This window comes from Acinonyx jubatus, chromosome E1 (genome assembly GCF_027475565.1).
Source record: "Acinonyx jubatus isolate Ajub_Pintada_27869175 chromosome E1, VMU_Ajub_asm_v1.0, whole genome shotgun sequence".
NCBI classification, from domain to species: domain Eukaryota; kingdom Metazoa; phylum Chordata; class Mammalia; order Carnivora; family Felidae; genus Acinonyx; species Acinonyx jubatus.
The window spans coordinates 24,064,596-24,084,878 of NC_069397.1; the positions used below are offsets into that span (position 1 = coordinate 24,064,596).

Below are 20,283 nucleotides of genomic sequence, written 5' to 3' on the forward strand. Positions count from 1 at the left end.
ACCTTGGAAAGGTTATTTAGCCCCTCCAAACCTCAGATTTCTCATTTATACAATAGGATTAGCTATGTAACTAATACACAGATTTTTTAAAAAAAATTTTAATGCTTTTTTTCTTTTTGAGAGAGAGAGAGACAGAGAGAGAGAGAGATGAGTGCGATCAGGGGAGGGGCAGAGAAAGAGGGATACCCAGAATCCGAAGCAGGCTTCAGACTGAGCTGACAGCACAGGGCATGACGTGAGGCTGGAGCCCATGAATTGCAGGCTCGTGACCTGAGCTGGGGTTGGATGCTTAACCGACTGAGCCATCCAGGTGCCCCGAATGCATAGATTTTTTAGGCAGTAACTTGTAGGAAAATTCTTTGCATGCTACAAAGTACAATAACGTAGAATAATAAATAGCAGAAAAAGACTATTAAGATAAGATGGGAGGACAGAGTGTTAAGGTCATAGACTGGTCAAGGCCAGCACTGCTTCCAGTCTGAGAGAAGATGGGTAATTATAGCCAGCATAGGGGTCCCATAGTTTGGTCTAACACTGTTACAGCCAGGAAGTTTTTCTAGAGGAAGCCTCCTTGTACTGCTGTTGGCAGCCTCCCCATTTCAGCCATCATTGGATCAGCCACTATTTGGAGACAGTCATTCCCTCATGTGACCTTTTACTCCTTGATGTTCTAGAAACTGAGGCCTCACATCTTTGCTGTGGGTGAACAGACCTATAGGAATGTCCAGAGCCTGATCGAACCAGTCAACCAGTCTATCATTGTCAGCGGAGAGAGTGGTGCTGGAAAGGTAAGGAGGGCCTCTTTCCCACCCTCTCAATTTCGTGACTGGTGGGGGTGGTAGAAAGGAAGGAGTGGAGTTGTTTGCTGCCTAGTCCAGATAGGCACATAGTCTGGCTCAAACAGAAAGTCACTGTGCAGCGGTGGGCAAGCACTGGGCAGGAAGTCAGGAGATAGGGTTCTAGTCCAGGCTCTTCCATGTAACCCTGGGTAAGATACTTTCTTTCTCAGTCTTCCTTTTCTTATCAAATGTCTCAGCCCTTGGGGTTCCTGGGTGTTTCAGTTGGTTACGCATCTGATTTCGGCTCAGGTTATGATCTCATGATTCGTGGGTCTAAGCCCCATGTTGGGTTCTGTGCTAATAGCTCAGAGCCTGGAACCTGCTTCAGATTCTGTGTCTCTCTCTCTCTCTCTCTCTCTCTCTCTCTCTCTCTCTCTCTCTCTCTCTGCCCCTCACCTGCTGGCACTCTGTCTCTCTCTCAAAAATAAATGTTAAATTACAAAACAAAAAAAAAGTCTCAGCTTTGGGGCACCTGGGTGGCTCAGTTGGTTAAGCGTCTGCCTTCGGCTCAGGTCATGATCTCATGGTTTGTGAGTTCGAGCCCCACATTGGGCTCTCTGCTGTCCACACAGTGCCTGCTTTGGATTCTCTGTACCCCTCTCTCTCTGCCTCTCTCTCTCTCTCTCTCTCTCAAAAATAAATAAATAAAACTTCAAAAATGTTAAAAACAAAAAAAAGGTCTCCTCTCTGACACCATTGGAAACAGAGGTCAGCTATTGGGATTCCAGAATAGTGGTTAAGAGCACATTAGAAAGGAATTTAGCTTCTGCAAACCTCAGTTCTTTCACTTGTAAAATGATAAGGACAGGAGGACCAACACCTAACTCCTGGGACTCCAATGACAGTTAAATGAACAAGTGCACATAGGCACTTGGTGGCATGCTTGGCACATGGCAGAACTCCTCTAAAGTAGCTGGGGTGACTTGTGGGAAAGGGTTTATTGGAGGAGCCCACTTGTATCCTCGGGTCCCCCATGATGGCAAGGGCAGTGCATCAGGCCAGTTGTGGCGAAGGACAGAAGCATTTGATATGATCAACTGGCCCCCTAGGTGGCAGAACCACAAATGAGACAGAATGTTGCACGGGGATGGTTAAGGAGTTGCACAGCTGGTCAGAGGAGGCCAATGGGCCAGGCCTCACCACCTTCTTGCCAAGCCTCACCTAGCCACCCCACCCTTTCCACAATGCTTTTACCCTCACAAGAGATTCTTTTTTTTTTTTTTTTTTAAGTTTATTTTTGAGATAGAAAGCATGAACGGGGGTGGGGCAGAGAGGGAAAGAGAATTCATGCTGTCAGTACAGAGCCCAACACAGGGCTTGATCCCATGAACTGTGAGATCATGACCTGAGCTGAAATCAAGTTGGATGCTTAACCAACTGAGCCACCCAAGCATCCCCACAAAGAATTCTTTAGAACATAAACTGCTTCTGCCTATACTCACATATGAGAGAATTGCTGAGTACTGAGTACCTGGCAGCTTCTAGGCCGTGGGCTAGCCACTGAAGAGTGGCAGGGGGAGGAAAGAGATGGAAAATGCAAAATATAGCTTTTAGAGGGCTCAGTCCACTGGGAAAGATAGGCAAGGAAACGGGTGAAGACAGTAAGCTGCAGGGAAGGCAGCTTGGACTTGGATGTGGAGAGGATCTTTAAGAGCTCCATCAAGGTAGCCAGTACAATAGCTCATACCCAGCTCCTAGAGAAAGCTCATTGTCCTCCAGAGCAATTGTGGGGCGCTGAGGCTGTACCTGGCCTGAAACCCATGCAACCAAAGTACTGTAGCCCTTTATTGAGCAGCCACTATGTTCATGTGCTGGGTCTATATGTTTTTTTTCATTTATTTTTAATAAGTAGTAGCATAGTTACATAGTTCAAAAATCAAGTGTACTGCAAGGCTTAACAAAGAAAAATAGCAACCCCACCCCATATCTCTCAAGACTATTCCCTCTCTCCAGAGGCAACTACTTTCACATCTTCTAGCAGTTTATTTGGGTGTTTGCATCTGTATTTCTAAACAATATGCTTATATTGTTAATTTTTCAGTTTTTGACCTTATCTGTTCACTTCCTACTATGATTAAGGTGCCTGGGTGTTTCAGTCGGTTAAGTATCCAACTTTGGCTTGGGTCATGATCTCATGGTTTGTGGGATCGAGCCCCACATTGGGCTCTGTGCTGACAGCCTGGAGCCCGCTTCGGATTCTGTGTCTCCCTCTCTCTCTGCCCCTCCCCTGTTTATACACTCTCTCTCTCTCAAAAATAAATAAACATGAAAAGAATTAAAAAAAAAAAAGACTTAGCCCTATTTCTCTGCCCCCAAATACATAAGTAATTATGTCATGATTTTATTTTTAATGTTTATTTATGTTTGAGAGGGACAGAGACAGAGACTGTGTGTGAGCAGGGGAGGGGCAGAGAGAGACAGAGACAGAATCTGAAGCAGGCTCCAGGCTCTGAGCTGTCAGCACAGAGCCCGATGCGGGGCTCAACCCAGGAACCATGAGATCACCACCTGAGCCAAAGTTGGATGCTCAACCGACTGAGCCACCCAGGCGCCTCTCATGATTTTTAATTAATATGCAGTATTACAGCCATGTATGTATTGTTTACAGCAGAACCGTATAATATACTATCCTTTCTTATATAATTTTTACTTTCCCTCTACTTAATAATTGCCCTTTTTTTTTCACTTGTTTAGTTTCTGTATACCTATTATTATTACTAAACTTGTCACCAAAGCTGGACTCACCTGATGGCAAGTATATCAGGTTTTTTTTTTTTTTTTTTTTTTTTTTTTTTTTGTCATGGGGGTATTCTTTTGGAGCTCCCAGATCTCCTGCTCCGACCTGGACTGGTGGGAGGCCTGGACTGCCAAGGGCTGTTGCCATGCAATTACTACCTGGGAGCTTCTCTGCCTCACTCTGGGGATTCCCCAGTTGCCCTCTGTCCTATGACAAACCCCCTTGCTGGAACCCATGTCTTCAACTTCTTTAACAGCCTTGTTTTTATGGAGCACATTCTTTAGTAGCTTCCTGAAAAAAGTGTGTGGAGGGCAAATTTTTGAGTTGCACATCTGACAATGTTTATTTTGCCTCAAACTTGATATGTTGGCTGGATTATATAATTCCAGGTTGGAAATCATTTTCTTTCCAAATTTATAAGGTTTTTTTCTTCTATATTTTTTGAGTGTTGTGATAGAGAGTCCCAGTCCATAATGGTGATTTGTTTTTTCTTTCTAAAAGCCTTTAGAATCTTCATTTTTATCCATAGGTGTTAAAAACTCAGTCTTTATCTTGGTATGGTTTTTGTTTTTTGTTTTTCATTTATTGTGGTGGATATTTTGTGTGGGTCTTTTTAACGTTTATTTATTTTTGGGACAGAGAGAGACAGAGCATGAACAGGGGAGGAGCAGAGAGAGAGACACAGAATCGGAAACAGGCTCCAGGCTCTGAGCCATCAGCCCAGAGCCTGACGCGGGGCTCGAACTCACGGACCGCGAGATCGTGACCTGGCTGAAGTCGGATGCTTAACCGACTGCGCCACCCAGGCGTCCCTGTGTGGGTCTTTTTAACCTGAAAACTCATGTTCTTTTCTTTGGGGAAATTTGTATTATGCTAATAATTTAATAATTTCCTCCCTCTGTTTTTTCTTTCTTTAACTTCTCTGTTAGTAGGAAGTTTGAGTAATTGTTTAATAGTCTTATTTTTCTCACTTACTCTTCCATCTCTTAATATTTTGTTCTACCTTCTGGGAGCTATTCTCTACCTTACAATTCATTTGAATTTTGCAATTGTGTTGAAAAAAGGTTAATTCTAACAGTTCTTTTTTTTTTAAATACCTTTTTTGTTTGTTTATTTTTGAGAGAGAGAGCTCACACTAGCACAAGTGGGGGAGGGGCAGTGAGAGAGGGCGACAGAATCTGAAGCAAGCTCCAGGCTCTGAGCTGTCAGTACAGAGCCGAATGCAGGACTCGAACTCACGAGCTATGAGATATGACCTGAGCCGAAGTCAGACGTTTAACTGACTGAGCCACCCAGGTGCCTCTTCCTTTATTTCTTAAAGGTGTCCTCTGGAACTAGAAGCAGCAGAAGTGAGCAACCCTCCCATTTCACAGATGGGTGAAGTGCCTTGTCCAAGGACATAGTTAAATTCACTATTCCCCCATTTAGTCAGCAACATGTCTGGTGGAGAAGAGGGCTCTAGTGGGCACTATATCCTGAGGTCTGGTGGGAGGGAACATGGACTCGTCTCCCACAGGGTTGTTTCTGCTGCAGACATGGACATCCCGCTGCCTGATGAAGTTCTACGCTGTGGTGGCTGCCTCACCCACATCTTTGGAGAGTCACAAAATTGCAGAGAGAATTGAACAGCGCATCTTAAACTCCAACCCTGTCATGGAAGCTTTTGGTGAGCTTGGTGTCCTGTGCATAGTACCTCGGTTCCATTTCTTCTGGGATTTGCCATCTCCCAGGGAGAGGGGTAGTGCTTTGAGAGGAGAGTGTATCACTCACTGCCTTGGACCCTCAACCTCCTTCCAGGTACCCTTGGCCTCCTTCCACTAGAGTCATCCCCTCCTCTAGCCTAGGTAGATGTAACAGTATGCTGGAGAGGACTTTGTGGCTCTCCTAGTTCAAATCCTGTTCTTACATACAGTTTCCTAATGCTTCAGGGAAGAAGGGGACTTGTCTAAGAATGCTCATCAGTTATTGTCCATGTTGGGACTCGAGCCTAGATGTGTCAGGCTGGGCCTACAGCTGCCCAGATGTAGGGTGGAGATAGGTTTGTTGTACCTAGATGTTACCTAACTCAGTAGTGACAGCTTGTTGATTTTGGTCCTTTCCCTTCAAAGAAGACAGTCCCCGACCACTGAGATTTGCTCATTCTAGTTCATTGCTAGGAAGTTCTAACTCTCCTGAAACACACTTGCTGAAGCCCGAGTGCCCATTCTCTAGTCCAGTCCCCTGTGACCTGGAAACCCACAAAGGGGCCTTCAGGTGACTTGCAGGTAGAGATGGCCCCCACCTTGGCCCATGAGGACCCTATAAACGTGGGGGAGTGTTATAAACATAGGTGTGATCTGTAGGGAATGCGTGCACACTGAGGAATAACAACAGCAGTCGCTTTGGGAAGTTCATCCAGCTACAGCTGAACAGGTAATGGCTGCTGCCACTCTGGCTGACGGGAGGACTGGGGTGGGGAGTTTGCAAGTGACGGGGGCAGTCTCCAGCCTGGGCTACCCTTATGGGCAGAACCCTGCTCCTCTTGGCATGTAATGTTTGTGGGCTAAATGAGCCTGAGGGTGATCTTTGAACCTAGAGACTTCTAGCTACTCCAGCCTCAGGGACCCAGAGGCAGTATTCTTGTCATGGCCTGTGAGTTCCTCCCGGCTTCACCCTTGCTCGGGGGCTTTGGGTTAAACTACCACCTTTCTGGACTATACCCCTACACTTGAAACTGGGGCTTCTATTCTTGGTTTGGGATGGGACAAAATGACATATAGAGGGCTTGGTCCTGTCCACTGAGCTGGTCGCAGGGGAAAGTTCCAGAACAGCTAAGGACCTGCTGAGTGGTCCTTGTCCTCAACACCCACTTTAAGTGAAAGAGCTTTGGGGGGAGTGGCTAGATTGCATTCTGGGACAAGATAGTACCTAATAAATGGCTATGGAATGAACAGACCACTAATGGGCTCTGGCCTGCTTATGCCCAGTGCCCAGCAGATGACTGGAGCTGCAGTCCAGACGTACCTCCTAGAGAAAACTCGAGTGACCTGCCAGGCCTCCAGTGAGAGGAACTTCCACATCTTCTACCAGGTTTGTGTCAGGCTGGGCCCACAGCTGCCCAGATGTAGAGTGGAGATGGGTCTGAGTGTCCAAACCCTCCCCTCCACCCCCACTATGCTCCAGGCCTGCCTCATTACCTGGCTTTCAGTGATACCGCCCCTTATTCCTGGAAGTTTTATGCAACACTTCTGCCTCACGTTGGACCTCCACTCCCAGGATGGTTTTGACATGGAGATGCGTTTGCTTTCTCTGTCAGACCAAAAGGTCCTTGAGACTGGGACTGTGTCACCCTCACCAAACTGAGGACTCCTAGAATGGCAACTAACTGTTTCCAACAGAATGAGGGCTTCCCTAGAACTGTGTCTGATGTGTCTTCCATCAGACTGGGGGTTCCCTAGAACATGGACAGTACATCTCCCTGCTCTCAGATGGGGACTGGGGGCTCTCTAGACAGGAGTGCTTTCCTCATCAGACCACAGGCCTCAGCAGGCTTTTTTGCATCAGAGATATTTAGAATATTTACTGCGGCTTTTGCCCCTGGGCCTGCCCTGGGCTCTGTGCCCTGACGTCTCAGCCTTGTAATGTCGAAGCATTTCTCCTCATCACAACCCCAGGCTTATGCAGGCCTGGTCTTCCTCACACCCCCACCTCAGCCACCCTCCCACCCCTCCCCACAGATCTGTAAAGGAGCCAGCGTGGATGAGAGGCTCCAGTGGCACCTCCCCGAGGGAGCATCCTTCTCTTGGCTACCTAACCCAGAGAGGACCTTGGAAGGTAGGGGGAGTCTTGCCTAGCACCCTGGGCTAGCCCATCAGTACCCACTCACATTCTGCATAGGGCCTGCCTTCTTCACTCCTTGAAGCCCCTGTTGACCTCGGGTGCTGACACTGGGCTGTGATTTGGATTCTTTTTCAGAGGATTGTTTCCAGGTGACCAGAGAGGCCATGCTTCATTTGGGCATTGACATCCCCACTCAGAACAACATCTTTCAGGTGAGAAGAAAAGGCATACCTCTTACGTTTGGTAGATGTGATGGATGGGCAGCCCCTTTCATAGGCCCCTTCTCTGAACTCTGAGGATCTAGGACTTTAGGCCCCACTGTGTAATTTCTAAGGAGTCAACTATCCTCTGTGCACCTGAGCCTGGACAGGGAATCAGGGTGGACAGAGCATAGAGGACAGTGATCAAGTGCACAGTACTGTATTGTAAAATCTAGCACAGTGGCCCGGGGAACAGGACGAGGTGCCTGGGTCAGTTATCACTGCAGTGATCAAAATAGAGAAGTGATGCCACCACATGTTCATCCAGTGTATTCAGATTTTAAAATCATCCTCATACCTCTTAGTTATTTGGTTTTTTTAACAGTCCTGTGTATATGGAGATTTTTCCCATTTTGTGCTTGAGAAAACTAGAGAGGTAAAGTAACCTCCCCAAGGTCAGACATCACCATAGGGCAGTTTGTACCAGGTGTAGTAATTCTGACTTCTGCTTTCTTTCCCTCCTCTTGGATGGAGTGCTGACCCATGTGACCTGGGCGCCTCTCATCCCACTAGTGGCCTCTCTTCTCCCTTCTGTCTTTGCTGACTGGGCTCACTACCTCCCTCTGCCATCACCTCCTCACCCACCAGAGCAACAGGAGGGGGATACATAGGATAGGCTGGCAGCAGATACGGAGAAACCCCTGCAGGGAGATGGCAGTACAGTGGAAACTGACCTCTACCTCTGGATTGGGGCTGCTCAGGCAGGGAGGGGATCATGGCCAGTATGGGCACCATCAGGTTTGGCCACAGGGACAGCACATGGGAACAAGCCCAGGACAAGTGGACAACACCAGGGGTCTGGACAGGAGTGTTGGCTTGACAGTATCATGACCCTCTACCCATTGGGCACAGCAGTCTTCTTCCAAGGTAGATTGTGGCCTGAAAGCTGGTATCATGTGGAGATACCCTGCCTGGGACCAGACAGGCATGGTAGGAGAGGCTCTGCTCTCCCCATAAGAGTCTAAGGGTTCCCCAGCTGCTGGACATATGAGTCTCCTCCCTATAGCCCCTGGACACTCATCCTTATGGATCAGTGAGTGTACAGGCAAGGGAGCACCCACTATTAGGAGACCAAGATCACAGATCCTATCCTGGACTGTGCTGTCAGCTGCCTAGCAGTGCTGAGAAAGGACCAAAGGGAACCAGGGCCAAACCCCCACCAGCCACACAGAAAGAGCCTGGTCCACAAGTAACAGGAGTGGTGTTCTCACAGTTTGCTCCTGGAGGAGGGGAGGCACAAGGACAGACAGTGGGTGACATAGGAGCCCACTGGCTGCCCTGGGAGACATCTGAAGTCTCAGACTACATGGATTCTCATCCTGCCTTTCTCTTTTACCACGTCTGTTGCCTATAGGCTTGTGATTTAAAGATTTTATTTTTTTAAGTAATCTCTACACTCACCGTGGGGCTTGAATTTACAACCCCAAGATTAAGAGGCACATGCTCCACTGAGCCAGCCAGAAATCCCTATAGGTTTGTAATTTAACATTTCCCTGTGTCATTTCTGTCATGGGCATCAATTGGGAGTTTCTGTTACTATTTTGTCCTCATGATTATATTCATCAGGAGAGGGGCCTCTCCCAGGCTAGGCTTCAGCCCTTGAGAAGGTGCTCCTGTCATGTTGTCTCCTGTCTGCTCAGGTCCTGGCTGGACTGCTGCACCTCGGAAACATCTGGTTTGCTGACTCTAAGGATGAAGCCCAGTCCTGCCAGCTGATGGATGATGCCAAGTGTGAGAACAAGGATGGGGGTCTGTGTATCAGCTTTGGTCACACACCCAGGGAGCAGGGTATGCCCTGTCTGGAAAAGGGCCAACACCGGTGGGACCTGGTGGGAGGCCAGAGGGTGAAATTTGGAATGTGAGGATGCCCTTGATGAAACCATGGATGTTACTACTTACCCCATCTCTGGTGAGGCAAACAGCATCATCTCTGTTTTACAGGTGAGAAAACAAGAGAGGGTTTATAAAGTGATTTGCCCCACATATGGCAGTGTGGACCGGGACATATAAGTCCTGGGTTCAAGTCCAGTCTCTGCTTTGGGCAAGTCTCCTCATGCACCAGAACCTAGGTTTATTCTGTCCAGTTGGGTGACTTCACAGTGTCTTGTAAAGAGGCCTTTTTGGATGGAGGGTGATTTGTCCCTCTCAGGCTCTATCAGGACATCAGCCTCACTGCTGCAGCTTCCAGAAGACCCACTGCTGGAGACACTGCAGATTAGAACCATCAGGGCAGGCAGGCAGCAGCAGGTATTCCAGAAGCCCTGCTCCCGAGCCGAGTGTGACACTCGCAGAGACTGTCTGGCCAAACTAGTCTACGCACGGTAAGCACTCTGGGCCCTGCCCTCCTTCCAAGTTCTCCCCCTCTCTGGAGTTGGATCAGACACCATCATGCAATAGGCCCAGGCCCATGGTGAGGGCTTCCAGATAAAGCATATGAATGGACAGCAGGGAATGAATGGCTTCTGGGTTTTCCCCGGGCATGGCCTTTGACCTTAATTCCAGAGTACTCTGCATGGGGAAGTTGCCACATTCTGGGCTAGATTCAGCTCATTAATAAAGTATAGGAGCCTGCCCTGCCCTTGGCCATGGGTGAGGAAAGCCTGCTTAGGTCTTCACGGGCACATCAGGCCTCCAAGCTGATCTGGGGTTCTCAGAGTTCCAGGTTTAGACCTATGGGTGAATAGGGTCCTCAATCTCCACGTGACCTTATACTTCATCTCTTCATGTTACCTGGGGAAATTGATAGATGGTAGGGCCAGTAGTGTGGCCCACAGTCTCAGACAACACAGTGTGCAGCAAATGGGAGTCCACAACAGGGTGAAGGTGGGGGTGCTGGCCTTTTCCTGGTGGGTTATTTGAGCAGCTCCACATTCTGGCCATGTGGTTAAGGGTGGTTTCTCACCCTGGGTTCTAAGTAAGGGAGCCTTGGGTACCAAGTAAGGAGTCAGGGGACCCAGAATCCTCCAGAACCATGGGTCAGAACACGTGTGTGTGTGTGTGTGTGTGTGTGTGTGTGTGCGCGCGTGTGCGTGTGCATGCGTGTGTGCTCATGGGAACCTGGGCACCTGGGGAGAGGGTCCCCCCCATGTTCATGAACTTCTTGAAGAGTCAAGAGCTTGAGAAGCATTACTGAGGGAAGATCTGCTGAGTTGAACATTGCCTAGGGCAGCTTGGCTCAGACGGATCCCAATTCAGGAAGAGACTCTTTTCCCATTGCCTTGAAGCTAATTTCATGCCAAAGACTTTTAAAGCCTGTGTCAAGTCACTGTAAAATCGGTAAAATAAAATATGATGATCATAGATCATGTGAACCTCTAACCATAGAGCACTTCATACATAATAAACATCAGATCATTGTAACACTAGGTCACTTGTTTTCAGTGCCTCAGACAGGTACTTGGAGCCCCTGGTACAAAAGCAGAAACGCTTAACTGACTGAATTGCAATAAACTGCAGAGCAGTCACTTTAAGAAAAATCGTAAGAAAGAAATTCCTTAATAGTATTGTACGTGTCACCAGCATAGTAACTGCCTCACCGTCTCAGGGTGGGGTGCTCCAGAGTGCAGAGTACCCCTTGGCCTCAGGTGACTCGGGGCCTGCTTATGCAGGACTAAGGGATGTGGCAGGGTCTTGAGCTCTAGGTGCCACAGGTCCAGTTTTCAGGGGTGTCCAGTGAACTCAGTTCTTTGCAAACTCCACCTAGGCCTTCCCGTTCACCCCTTCCCTTCCAGTTAAGACACTAGCTGGGTGTCCGGCCAAGTGACTGATGGAGTCCCATTCCCTGTCTAGCCCCAGAGTCTACCGGTCGTGTGTTCAGTCTTGTTGGGAGGACAGGCCGGGTTTGTGCATCCTAGGAACATGCATGACCACAAGCCTGCATTCGTAGTGGGGCAAAATGGGATGGGCAGCAAATGGGAGGAAAGGGTTTGATCCTTTGGCCTGTCTGGCTGGGAATTCAGGCCCTTCAGAGTGTGGCACCCTGGCTGGAGGAGCAGTTTTGCTATCCCTCAGGCTTACCTGACCTCTCACCAGAGTCCTCTCTCCTTCCACCCCCACCCCAACAGGCTGTTTGACTGGCTGGTATCCGTGATCAATAGCAGCATCTGTGCAGACCCTGACTCCTGGACCACTTTCATAGGTAGCAGGGGCTCACCCTTTCAGGAGCACTCCTTCGAAAAAACAGTCCAGTCCAGTGTGCAACTCCAGGCAGCTCTTTTCCCTTCTCTGCACCCCCATCTCCTCATTGTCCACCAGTGTCTGGGCAAGGGTGTCTCTGTGTTCTCGGTGCCCCATCTGAGCCATCTGTAGTTCTCCAGGCAGACTCAGATGGTGTTTTGTCTGTGAGGGCCCCTCCTCTCCCCTGAAACAGCTCCAGCCTCAGGAGAACTGTGAGGGGATAGGCACAATGGCTAGATTAGAAGGGATTTTGGGGGACATGGTAACATGGTTGGAACTGGGGTGGGGTAGTCAGGTGGAGGAGGAAGTAAAGCTCAAAGATGTGAGGTTTGCTCAAGAGACAGTGGAATTCTAGATACCAACAGGGCTGGTGAGATCAAAGCCCTCTAAATTGGATTGGACACGAAATGTTCCCTAGGCTGCCCCTCACACCTTATTCAGCGTTTCTTCCTGCTTTGAATTCTGAGGGGCCATGAAGTGGAGATGCTACCCACCCCAGGGCATTGTGTTTACTGTGCCCACTGCTGGGTGTCCTGCTCATTCAACCTCTCCAGGGTACCAAGTGTGAGGTTTCACCCTGGACTCCTGTAGTACCCCTGCCCCTGCTCCCTGCAGTGGCCCCATGGGTTCTGCCCCATCCTCTCAGGCCTGCTGGATGTATATGGATTTGAATCATTTCCCAATAACAGTCTGGAACAGTTGTGCATCAACTATGCCAACGAGAAGCTACAACAGCACTTTGTGGCTCACTACCTGAGGGCTCAGCAGGTGAGAAGTGGAGTGCTCCTTCCAGGGTCTGACCCAGAGCCTTTAGTTCCTTATTTGATGCTGTTCTGGAATATCCTGTGGTACTGAGGCCAGCCATGGATGACCTGTCTGGGCCTCAGATCACAGATGCTTTCTCCTGCCACCCAACTGCCACCTTTGGTCCCCTAGGAGGAATATGCAGTTGAGGGCCTGGACTGGTCCTTTGTCAACTACCAGGACAACCAGGCCTGTTTGGATCTCATTGAGGGAAGCCCCATCAGTATCTGCTCCCTCATAAATGAGGTAGGGTCAACTAGTATGCTAAGCACCAGAGTTGGTCTCTGGGCTTTTCTGGGGCCTCAGAGACCATACTAGGCCCTCTCTGTGTCTCTCTCTTCCCATCTGCCAAATGGGTTTGCTAATCCCTATGTTCCTTCCCTCTCAGGGTCACTATGATGCCTATGTGACAGCTATGCTGCTGGTGGGGGGCGGGGGGGATCCATGATGGTTGTGGCGAGCCTGTCTCATATTTGTGGCTGAGTGTCCATTGCATCCCATGCAGGAATGCCGCCTTAATCGGCCAAGCAGTGCAGCCCAGCTCCAGACACGCATCGAGAGTGCCCTGGCAGGCAGTCCCTGCCTGGGCCACAACAAGCTCAGCCGGGAGCCCAGCTTCATCGTGGTGCATTATGCAGGGCCTGTGCAGTACCACACGGCAGGTCTGGTGGAGAAGAACAAGGTGGGGGCTGGGCCACGGCCTGTGGGGGCCTGCGTGAAATGAGGTGTTGAGTCATTGCTGCATATACATGGAAGATTCTTGTCTTGCATTCTCTCTCTCCTGAATATCCTCCCAGAATCCAAGTCACCTCTTTGGCCTACCTGCCTGACATCTCTGCTAATCAGGCATAAGCTGCCCAGAAATGACCCATGTCACAGTGGGTCTCCCGTAGAATCCCTTCTTCTGGGGCTTGGGTGAGCAGGGCTGGCAAACCTGGGGACAACCCTGGTAGCACTCCACCTGCCCTTACCTGCTGTCCTTGTCCTTTCCTAATAGGACCCTGTCCCCCCTGAGCTGACCAGGCTCCTACAGCAATCCCAGGACCCCCTACTCAAGGTGCTATTTCCTATGGACCCTGAAGAGAAGTCCCAGGAAGAGCCCTCTGGCCAGAGCAGAGCCCCTGTTTTGACTGTGGTGTCCAAGTTCAAGGTGGGTCCTGGGGGTGCTGATAGAATGTGCTTGATTCACTCATCAATCTCAAATATTTACCAAGCACCTCCCAGGATTGGTGGTTTGCTGGGGAACGTTGACAAGTGAGTAGACATGGTCCCAGTCTGCACGGAGTTGGTAGCCTCATGAGGAAGACCAAAACAGAAAACCAACAAATAGACATAACTGACATGACAGGAAGCCTAGGGGCTTAATGGGTGGCACAGTGGGCCTCTCACCCACGGCCGATAGGGTGGTCATGGAGGAACAATAGTTACATGAACCTCTGTGTCCCAGTCCATTCCTAGCTCTCCAGCTTCCTGCTCAAGCCCTGTCCTTGGCTTGCAGATTTGTCAACCTCCTCCAGCACCTTATGCTTTCTGCCCTCAACCCTTGACATTCTGCTCCACCTTCCTGGGATGCCCCTCCCTTGCCTGTACCACTCCCCACCCCATCCCCAGCCCCATCCCAGACTCCCACCCTCCACACCTCCTGTCTTAGTTGATTCCTTCTAGTCCTTCAAATTTCAGCCTAATCATTACCTCCTAGTGGAACCACTTGGTGGAGCCCAGGTTTGGTTAGCTCTTTCCTGCCTAGCCTCAGACACGCTACTGAGGGGGTGCACAACACACATTCGTGTGACCCCATCAGACCCTGGGCTCTGAGCAGCAGACTGACTATGTCTGGGCTTAATGAGAACAATTGTTGCCTGAATGAATGGCTTCTGAGATTGTTCTCTTCCAGGAAGATTGTTCTGGTGAGCGGGGGGGGGGGGGGGGAGGTGTGGGGAGTGGAGACCAACCAGGTACAGATCACAGGTCAGGAAGGTCCCTAGAAGTGGAGGTGAGGGGCATTGGGAGCTCAGGCAAGGAGGGCGCATGGACTCAGTGAGCACCTCCCATAATCATCCCAGGGCCTGGGAGGATATCCGTCTCAGGGCTGTGAAGACTGCCAGGGGATGTTTGATGCAGTCACTAACCAGGGCCCCACTGATGCCCACAGGCAGCCTCAATCTGTCTGGCTCCTCATTCTCCCCGCTGCAGGCCTCCCTGGAGCAGCTTCTGCAGGTTCTGCATAGCACCACGCCCCACTACATTCGCTGCATCAAGCCCAACAGCCAGGGCCAGGCGCACACCTTTCTCCAGGAGGAGGTAATTCACTGAGCCAGAGCTGCTTTGTAGGGAGCCCTATCTGGCCAAGGCCCTGAAGGGACGAAAGGCAGAACTTCAGCTCCAAGTGGAGTGACCAGAGCGAGTCTGTTGGGTTGAGTTTGACACTAGGGCATCTTGCGCCCCTGCTTTGGCAGGACAGTCATGTATGTTCTTGTGGTCTGTGCATGGCACAGTGAGCTAGCCAGGAAGCCTCCACTGCATCTTACATTCTGCTCACCAGTCCATGTGCCCTGATGAGACTGAAGCTGCCCGGAGGATTGGGTGATTAGCTGAAGGGTCTGAATCATCTTGCAGTCTGTGCACAGTGTGGCCACTTCTGACCAGAGGTAGAGTTTTTTTCTAATTTGCACAAAAGTTGATGGCCAGCAGCTGCCCTTTGTTCAGGGTACTGGGCTCTGATGGGGATGAGGCATGAGTGCTGGATGCTGGAGAGTGTCCCACAGTCAACTGGCCTTAGGGTTTACAGCCAGGATTTCTCCACTAAGGTCCCAATTAATCTTTACAATTTAACCTCTCCTGCTCCTCAGCTATGATTTACCCCACTGCCCACAAAATATAAAAATAAATAAACAAATTGGGTTAGGCTGCATCATAAGGCAGAGTCTCTGCACAGCTGGGAGTGGTGAGACAGAAGTAGGACCAGCACTTACCTCCACAGTATCAGAAGCAGGAGAGTATACCCTCATCAGTCAAGCATGAGGACAGCCTACAGGTTCACACGGACCAGAGCCTCAGAGAGCAGAAGGAGTGGTATTTCTGGTCTGCTGGTCCCACACCACAGGTGCCCACCCTGTCTCCTCACCAATGCAGGTCCTCAGTCAGCTGGAGGCCTGTGGCCTTGTGGAGACCATTCACATCAGTGCCGCTGGCTTCCCCATCCGGTAAGTGGGCCAGGCCCCACAGTGGGCAGGGCCAGTGTTGGGGTGGAGCTTGGGACTCTGGCGTGACAAGACCTGCCCAGCCCAGAGCAGGATGTGGAGGTGAAGAGAAAGAGGCAGGTCTGCAGAAGTCAACCTGGAACTCAAGAGATTTCACTTGTTCATTTATCCATTCCCTTTCTGTGTACTGTTTTGCACCAGGCACTGTTGCTAGCATCAGTGAATAAGGAAGGTGAGCCTCTGCCTCTTGGGGCTTACATTCCTGTGGAGTCAAGAACAAGAAGTATTAAGTTAATCAGTGCTAGGAAAGAGACAAAGTGCTGCTAGGTAGACTAATGGGGAAGAGGATCTTTGGGCTAGTTGGGGATGGACCCCTCTAAGCAGCTCAGGCCTCTGGGGAGGGAAGGGGCCAACCTGGGAAGATTTGGGGGAGGAAACAGCAAGCACAAAGCTCCAGCTTAGGAACCGAGATGCTAAAGTGCCTGCACATAGAGAAATGGGGGGAGAGGGGCCTCAGAAGTCCCATGAGGACTTGGCAGTTTTTCCAGAGGGCTGGGAAGCTGCTGGACATTGTGAGGAGAGAGTGCTATGCTCTCATTCATGTTCTGTGGCTACCGTGTGGATGTTGGACACAGGGTCAGAAGAGAAGGGAGAAGATGCGTGAGGAGGCTATTGTGCAGGTGTATAGGCAAGAGGGTGGCAACCACGAAAAATGGAGAGACATGGGTTAAATTGGACTGTGGTTTGTGATAGAATCAGGACTGTAGGGTGATTGATCATGGGATGTGGGCAGGGGAGCAGTCAGCTTCTAGGTTGCACACATAACTCCCAGGCTTCTATCTGAGGCAAGTGGATGAATCAGGAAATCCTGTCCCTGAGATAGGATGTCTGGGGAAGGCACAGGCTGGAGGTGGGATAGGAGGGGAGTCAGGAATGTGGCCTTGTCAGGTTTGCAGTGGTTATAAGACAGGCTTGGGGCCCAGAGCTTTAGGAACTGGAGGGTACATGAGGATCTGTCCTTGGTGGGCTGTAACACCATGAGCAAGGAGGAAATCACAGTGGGGAGAGAAGAGGGGTCTGAAGCCATTCACTGAGCAACATTCACATTTAGAGAGTGGGTAGGTAGATGACGAGAAACCAGCACCAGCAACTTGGGAGTTGTGGGTGAAGGAGGAAGCCAAGCTCACAGGGGTCCTGGGGGCTGAGAGAGCTGTATGGGGACAGGGGTCAGCCGGGCATCTGCCAGAGGCCAGTTGCTGGATTTGGTGGCATGGTGTTTGCTGATGGCTGCAACAAGAGCCACACTGGAACAGTGTTGGGGACAGAAGCCAGACTCGGGAGGAGGAGGTATAAATACATACAGGGTGTCATCGGCTGTTTGAGTGTTGAGGTGAAGGGGAGCAGAAAAATCAGGAGGAAGCAGGGGATGCTGTGGAGTCAGAGAAGCAACAGATGTGGCTGACTGTATGAGTGATCCAGTTGGGGAGGAGCCAGCAAGCCCGTTTGGAAGGAGGCAGGCCAAAAATCCCCTACTAAAAGAGTGAGAAGCTTTGTTTAGGTAGACCAAGGCTGTAGAAGAGCAGGTCCAGTTTAAAATGGTCTCCACTGTGTAGTCTCTCCACAACCACAACCTCATCCATTCAGTGGGCAGTCATGGTAGCACCTCGCTCGGTTGTTGAGTAGATTAAATAGAGTAACTCCCGTTAGCCCCAAGTGCTGTCCCAGGCTCACAGCTGTCACTTCATTGTTTTCTTCTGCCTGCTCTGGCTTCTAGAATCCCTCACCAGAACTTCGTGGAACGATATGAATTACTGAGAAGGCTCTGTACTCGCACATCCCCTGGATCCCATAGCCCATCTCCTGATGAAAGACATTCAGGTGAGTGGGGCCCATTTGCTAGTCATTTGTTCAAGCACAGTTTACTGAGCACCTGTCCTGGGCCATCTCAGGGCTAGGGGGTTGGACATTCAGAGAGGAGTAAAACACAGCCCTGTCCTCAAGGTTCTTGGTTCACTGGGGGAAACAACTAAAAGAAGACAGTGGAGAAAGATGATAGGCAGAGCTAGGAACAGAATGCTGTGGGTAGTGCTGGGGAGGTATGAATCAGGGAAGGCTTCCTGGAGGAAGTGGTGTTTGAAGACCAGTGGTATTAGTCAGGTGAAGGGCATTCCACGGGACAGGTAGTTGAACAGAGGCCTGCAGGCAGGAGACAACACTGTGTGTGTAGAACTTGTAAAGGCAGAGAACAGTTGGAGGTGAGACTGGGGTAACAGGCAGGCCATGTCACAGGAGCAGAGCTCTATTCTCTGGGCAGATGAGGACATCTCAGAGGAGGAAGGGAGTGATGTCAGCCATATGCTTTCTGGAGACCACTGTTAGGGGGCCCATGGCAGGCCTTGGGAGTGAGGTTGTTAGGTTGACTAGAGTTGAGAGAAGGTAGAGAGGCTTGGGGGTAGCTGCTGAGCTCTGCAGGACTGACTTGAGCTCCAGGTCCCTACAGTCATCCAGTGGAAATGTCTGCCAGGCACTCAGCAAGCCCTAATATCAAAGGAAAGGTCTGGACCTTGGCCCCAGTTTGGGGGTTGTCAGCATGTAGGGTAAGACCCTGGCATAGGTGGAGGAGGAAGAGGCCAAGGACAGAGTATGAGACCAATGCCCAGTAGGACCCTAGCCCAGCAGCATCTGCTTGCACCCACACAGCCTTACCTTGGGGCTTGTCAGGCCTGGGACAGTCCTGATTTCCTTCCTCTCTCGGGCTTAGTTTTATCACTTTCCTTTCATTCTTTTTCTCCACCTCTTTCCTTCTCTCATGATTTGCTCTACTGCTCTGTGTCTTGTGCCCAAAGCCCCATTCGCCCCTGGTTGATTTTGGGATTTCTCGTCTGCGGCGTCTTCTTTGGCAGCCTCTGTCCCCAGAGAGGCACTGGGCAGCAAAAGGTGGTCAGAGCCCTCAGGTAAATCCTCCTTCTGCAAGAGCCAGCTATGCACAATGTGACATGGGGACCTGCTGGGCCTCCCTGGGACTGGGAGGTGTTCTCCCTTTTCCCATACATGGCAGGGAGTTAAGGGGTGAGGGGCTTAGGGAGTGGTCCACCTGCCCTGCTTGGCCCTCGGCATATTTGGGGCCTTGGAACAGATGCTGGCTGGTTGGAGGTTGAAATCCAGGCACCAGCTGCCCTTTGCCAGCTTGCCTGGGGGACCCACAGAAATGGAGGCTGTGGGCCAGCCACAAGTGGGGTTTCCGGTATTCCTCAGAATAGCCAGGGGCCTGAAGAACAACAGAGGGGTCACCTCTGCCCCCCCCAAAAAATGGAAGTGGTTAGAGGCAAGAACAGCAGCAAAGAAGCCTATGGAGTATGGGGGGAGACCAGAACCAGTTTCTTAAGTCCACAGAAGCGTGTAGATGACCAAGAGCTGATGAGACCTCTGTCTCCCATCCCATAGAATGGTCTCCACATACTAAGGGAGCCACACTGCAACCTCTTCTCCAGGACATCCTCCATACTCTTCCAGCTCTAACTCAGGCAGCAGCCACACCTGGTGACGCAGCCGAGGCCACACCAATCCCAGTGCATTGTGGCAGGACCAAAGTGTTTATGACTGACTCCATGGTAAGCTGGTTTGTGATGAGGAGGGTAGTTCACTAGCTGCGTGCTCTGCTTAGCAGGACAGAGTGTGGGTTCACCTCAGGGCAGTGGGAGGAGAGGCTGCAGACTTCAGTGGATACCCCTCCTCTCAGTTGGAGCTTCTGGAATGTGGGCGTGCCCAGGTGCTAGAGCAGTGTGCCTGCTGCATCCAGGGAAGCTGGAGGCGACACCGGCACCGCAAGCAGGAGAGGCAGAGGCAGGCCGCCACGCTCATCCAGGCAGGTAGGAGGGGTGGGGCTCTTGGGCACACAGCCACGGTTCCAGGCCAGCAGACGGACCTGGATGCAGTCCCTGTCAGCTGCTGCAGACCTTGCACACTACAGGTTTCCTTTGAAATGCTGCTGCTTGAACCCCCATATACTAAAGCTGTGTCCCAGCGTCAAGACCTTGACAGCACAAGCCTATGGTACCCTGGGACTTGAATCCTGATTCACCTCACCCAGAGTGTCTCTCCAGTTTAATGGAAGCCAGGTCACACCACAAATAAGGGTGGGGTGCTCTGTAGGCAGCAGAGGCTAAAAATTTGCCTTTAATTCCCCTTTCCCAGACCTAGAGAGCAGTTTATGCCGTCTTCCTTTGCCTAGATGATAAATCATTACCTGCTGAGTGTAAGAAGGTAAAACTGACCTTCAGTTTTGATTCATTAAAGGAAGAGATATAGGAACCATGTTCACAGCAGTCTTATTTTGAAAATAAAAATATTAGAATAACAACCCAAATATCTGACAGCTGTTATTATGGACCGCTCTTATGATGCAGCTAAGAAATCTTTTTTTTTTTTTTAATGTTTTTTATTTTTGA

The 20,283-nt window shown here is 50.4% G+C and overlaps 2 protein-coding genes across 21 annotated transcripts in view; one reads left to right on the forward strand and one right to left on the reverse strand.

Moving 5' to 3' along the window:
• The window catches only part of PIGW (phosphatidylinositol glycan anchor biosynthesis class W), a 367,667-nt gene that overhangs the window by 11,441 nt on the left and 335,943 nt on the right, over window positions 1-20,283 (reverse strand). For 8 of the 14 annotated variants that reach the window (XM_053212168.1, XM_053212159.1, XM_053212164.1 and 5 more), the window contains 3 exons: window positions 17,197-17,367; window positions 15,608-16,097; window positions 11,809-12,041 (listed from right to left, as the gene is read on the reverse strand). The gene's annotated coding sequence lies outside the window, so the exon portion shown is untranslated. The remainder of the gene's footprint in view (window positions 1-11,808; window positions 12,042-15,607; window positions 16,098-17,196; window positions 17,368-20,283) is intronic. The other 6 variants (XM_053212171.1, XM_053212160.1, XM_053212166.1 and 3 more) reach the window with 2 other exon arrangements.
• MYO19 (myosin XIX) overlaps window positions 1-20,283 on the forward strand; it is a 31,757-nt gene that overhangs the window by 7,752 nt on the left and 3,722 nt on the right. For 4 of the 7 annotated variants that reach the window (XM_027034289.2, XM_027034294.2, XM_053212158.1 and 1 more), the window contains 18 exons: window positions 675-788; window positions 5,110-5,242; window positions 5,919-5,988; window positions 6,543-6,645; window positions 7,293-7,389; window positions 7,531-7,607; window positions 9,296-9,443; window positions 9,805-9,976; window positions 11,720-11,793; window positions 12,478-12,599; window positions 12,768-12,881; window positions 13,141-13,317; window positions 13,633-13,785; window positions 14,829-14,936; window positions 15,768-15,838; window positions 17,610-17,713; window positions 19,280-19,446; window positions 19,575-19,704. In XM_027034289.2, coding sequence (XP_026890090.2) covers window positions 675-788; window positions 5,110-5,242; window positions 5,919-5,988; window positions 6,543-6,645; window positions 7,293-7,389; window positions 7,531-7,607; window positions 9,296-9,443; window positions 9,805-9,976; window positions 11,720-11,793; window positions 12,478-12,599; window positions 12,768-12,881; window positions 13,141-13,317; window positions 13,633-13,785; window positions 14,829-14,936; window positions 15,768-15,838; window positions 17,610-17,713; window positions 19,280-19,446; window positions 19,575-19,704 — 2,134 coding nt within the window. Of the gene's footprint in view, window positions 1-674; window positions 789-5,092; window positions 5,243-5,918; window positions 5,989-6,542; window positions 6,646-7,292; window positions 7,390-7,530; window positions 7,608-9,295; window positions 9,444-9,804; window positions 9,977-11,719; window positions 11,794-12,477; window positions 12,600-12,767; window positions 12,882-13,140; window positions 13,318-13,632; window positions 13,786-14,828; window positions 14,937-15,767; window positions 15,839-17,609; window positions 17,714-19,279; window positions 19,447-19,574; window positions 19,705-20,283 lie in introns of all 7 variants that reach the window. The other 3 variants (XM_027034291.2, XM_027034293.2, XM_027034295.2) reach the window with 2 other exon arrangements.